Raw genomic sequence first — 3187 nt, 5'->3', positions numbered from 1 at the left:
GGGAGAAGATCATAATGGAAATGTGTTATAGAGATAGGCATGTCAGGAGTAAAGGTAGACTCTGAACTGAGTAAAGAAGAGGTCAAAGTGAGGAAAGAGGCAGTTGAACGAGAACTGCAGGATAGGGGGTAATTGAACCCGCAGAAATGGAAACATCGCCAGGAAGGGTAGTGTGCGTGAAAAGAGGAGTAACAGGTGATTTAAGGGAGATAGCACAGGAGTTGATAAATTCGTTGGAAGCGCAAGGATTCTTAGAGAAGACTAAACCATCGGAATGGTTAAGTCCTATATCATTGCAGAAGAAACCATCGGGTAAATGGAGATTGTGTGCTGACTTAAGGAAACTGAATGGCATGGCAGAGTAGGATAATTATCCGATTCCAGACATACAGTATTTGACAGATCATATCAGAGGAAAGAAGATATTCAATAAGCTGGATATCAAGGATGGATTAGTATTGGGTTGGGTTGAAGGAAGGGCACAGAAAGAAGACAGCACTGAAGTTGGGATTTACGCAATATGGAGAGCATTTTTGACGGATTAGGAGGGAAGATATGCATTATTTACATAGACACCAGATTGGTATACTCAGGCACGATAGAAGAACATAAGAAGCATTTGAAGGAAGTGTTAAGTAGAGCACATAAGTATGGGTTGGTATTTGGGTTGGGAAAAAGTAGAGATCGCGAGAAGGAAGGTTAAATTCTTAGGGTATCAAATATCCGAGAATAAGATAGGACCAGATGGAAGTATTGGGTTAGTATGGTGTAAGTAAGATGTAAGTAAGGTATAAGTAAGATGTAAGAAGTTGTTGATTATAAGACATCAGAGAAAGTGAAAGATGTAAAGTAATTCATAGGTATGCTTGGTTATAGTAGAATAGAGTAGAGTGTAGCAGAGTGTAGTAGAAAATTCATGAAAGATATCTCAGTGACATTGAGACCTTTGTATGAATTGACGAAGACAGGAGCAGTATTCAGATGGACTGAAGAACGAGATAAGGTGTACAAGGAAGCGAAAAGGAAGGTGATAGAAGCGACAGAAACAATTATTCCGGATATGAATAAGAGGTTGGTGTTAGTATTGGGTTGAGTTGAGTTGGGTTAGGTTGGGTTGGGTTGGGTTTATTCCGCATTATAAACCGGGGGAGGAGATGATAATTGCAGATGCACTATCAAGATTCTTGCCTCTTTCCAAAGAAGTTAAGGTAAACGAAATCATATCTAAGAGTACAGAAGAATTAGTTAGGAAGGTATAATTGGTTGTGAAGATACAATTAGTTATGAAGATATACATGAGGAACTGAACCATAGGAAAAGTATACCGTAAAAGTATAACACCGGAGTTGGAAGAAAAGGGATTTAAAGTGAGTCAGAAGGATCTGATAGGGATATTAGAGAAGTGTAAGACATGTCTCGAATGAGATAACAAACATGTGCACTCGGATAAATATATCATGGCCACAGATTGGGTTGGTATTGGGTTGGGTTAGTGGAGTATAAGAATTCATATGTCATGATTGTGATAGATTATTTCACTAGATATGTGTGGGCCAAGATAACGGAAACTAAGACACCAAACAAGATTATAACATTCTTGGAAGATGTACTTAAGGAGATGAAATTTAAGAAGATAATATCGGATCGAGAAAGAGAGTTTGAGAATGCTAAGATTGAAGAATGGATAAAGGATAAAGGACTAGAACATTACTTGAGACTTCCATACCATCACAAAGGTACTGGTCGGGCTGAAAGAGTAACTAGTTGGTATTGAGTTGAGTTAGTATTGAATAAGACGAAAGGAATACTAACCCAATACAATACAATAGCTGTTATCACATAGGAATAGGAATGACACCAGGAGAAGCCAGGAAAGCAGTGAGCAAAGAGAGGATACTGGAAAGAGTAAAGGAATATGCGAAAGAGTTCAAGGAGAAGGAATTGGAAGTGTATGAAGTAGGGACATATTAGTTAGGAAGTTTAGCCAGCTAAAGGTTAAGTATTGGGATGTTGTATGACATAAATGTCACTCACTGGTTCGTACCAAAGGATGAAGATAGTTGGTCATACTGAATAAGATCTTATTTGTATTTGATGATAACATCAGGTGATCATAAAGTATAGATAACGATAAAATCAATAAATACATTGTAGCTTCACTCCCAATACCAACTCAATACCAACTTAATACCAACTCAATCAAGACAAGTAGGACTATTGCGTTGATATTCAAAAGCAAGTCCAACGGAAAGTTCTATATAACCAGACTAACACCATCCCAACCCAATACGTTATGAGTTAGACAGAATACCAACAGAATACTCATGCAAGACCAGTAAGTATCACAAGTCGTACTTAAATCAATAAACAACTACTTATTTCTAACAACTTAAACTAAACTAAACTAAATCTCAAACTAAAACCCAACCGAGTAGTAATTCTAAAAGAGTAAGCTTTACAAAAAGTACATCCAGATTAGTATTTGTGTTAGTATTGAGTTGGGTTAGAGCAAAAGTGATGAGAAGTTAAGAGAAGGGTATAGTTGAGTGTAACTCATCAAATGGATAGTAGTTAGGTAGATCAGTAAGAATAGGGTTAGTTGGGCTAAAGTGAGGTATTAGTGAGGCAAGTAAGCATCCAATAAAGGCATGAGACAGCTAGATAAGCCTGCTATGAATGCTTATGAAGAGTAACTACTAGTAGCCATCCTATTTACTCACAACTTACTCATCAATTAACAGCTGTAGCACTAATAACAACTCCAAAACCAAAACCAACTCAATACTAACACTAACTCAATACTAACCCAATCTATACGCTTTATTACTTAATTAGCAAATGAACCAGCGCAATACAACTGCTGTATGTGCCTAAAGGACAGTACCGGTTTCTAAAAAGGCGAGAAGAAAGTTACCTAATAAGGAATTACTCAATAAGGAATTACGCAATAAGGAAATACGCAATAAGGAATTACTCAATAAGGAATCTTCCTATCTATAACTAGACTTGAAAATGAATAAATACGAGATACAAGAGTTTGAAAGATGGACTGAAGAGAACAACTAAAAGAAAACATGGGATGTGAATCTAGGCAGGACAACAAGTTGATGCAAGAGGAAGATTTGGGTTGGTATTGGGTTAGGTTTAGCTAACTTTAAGTTTAACGAAGGCGTAAAAGGATTGATCC

The 3187-nt window shown here is 37.1% G+C and overlaps 2 protein-coding genes across 2 annotated transcripts; both read left to right on the top strand.

The window, feature by feature from the left end:
* Positions 1-916: 916 nt before the first annotated feature.
* On the top strand, positions 917-1093 carry NEHOM01_2471 (uncharacterized protein; the record flags this gene model as incomplete). The annotated part of the gene is made up of 1 exon (XM_051491347.1): positions 917-1093. The coding sequence occupies one exon, from the start codon at positions 917-919 to the stop codon at positions 1091-1093; it is 177 nt and encodes a 58-aa protein (XP_051347307.1).
* Positions 1094-1516: 423 nt separating this feature from the next.
* Positions 1517-1774, top strand: NEHOM01_2470 (uncharacterized protein; the record flags this gene model as incomplete). Its single annotated transcript, XM_051491346.1, has 1 exon — positions 1517-1774. One exon carries the CDS (start codon positions 1517-1519, stop codon positions 1772-1774), a length of 258 nt encoding a protein of 85 aa, XP_051347306.1.
* Between the last annotated feature and the right edge of the window lie 1413 nt (positions 1775-3187).

The sequence above is a fragment of the Nematocida homosporus genome, assembly GCF_024244095.1.
Source record: "Nematocida homosporus strain JUm1504 chromosome Unknown 4565, whole genome shotgun sequence".
Classification (NCBI taxonomy): domain Eukaryota; kingdom Fungi; phylum Microsporidia; genus Nematocida; species Nematocida homosporus.
Note: the sequence above shows the minus strand (reverse complement) of the source record. Positions and strands in the feature narration are given on the sequence as shown.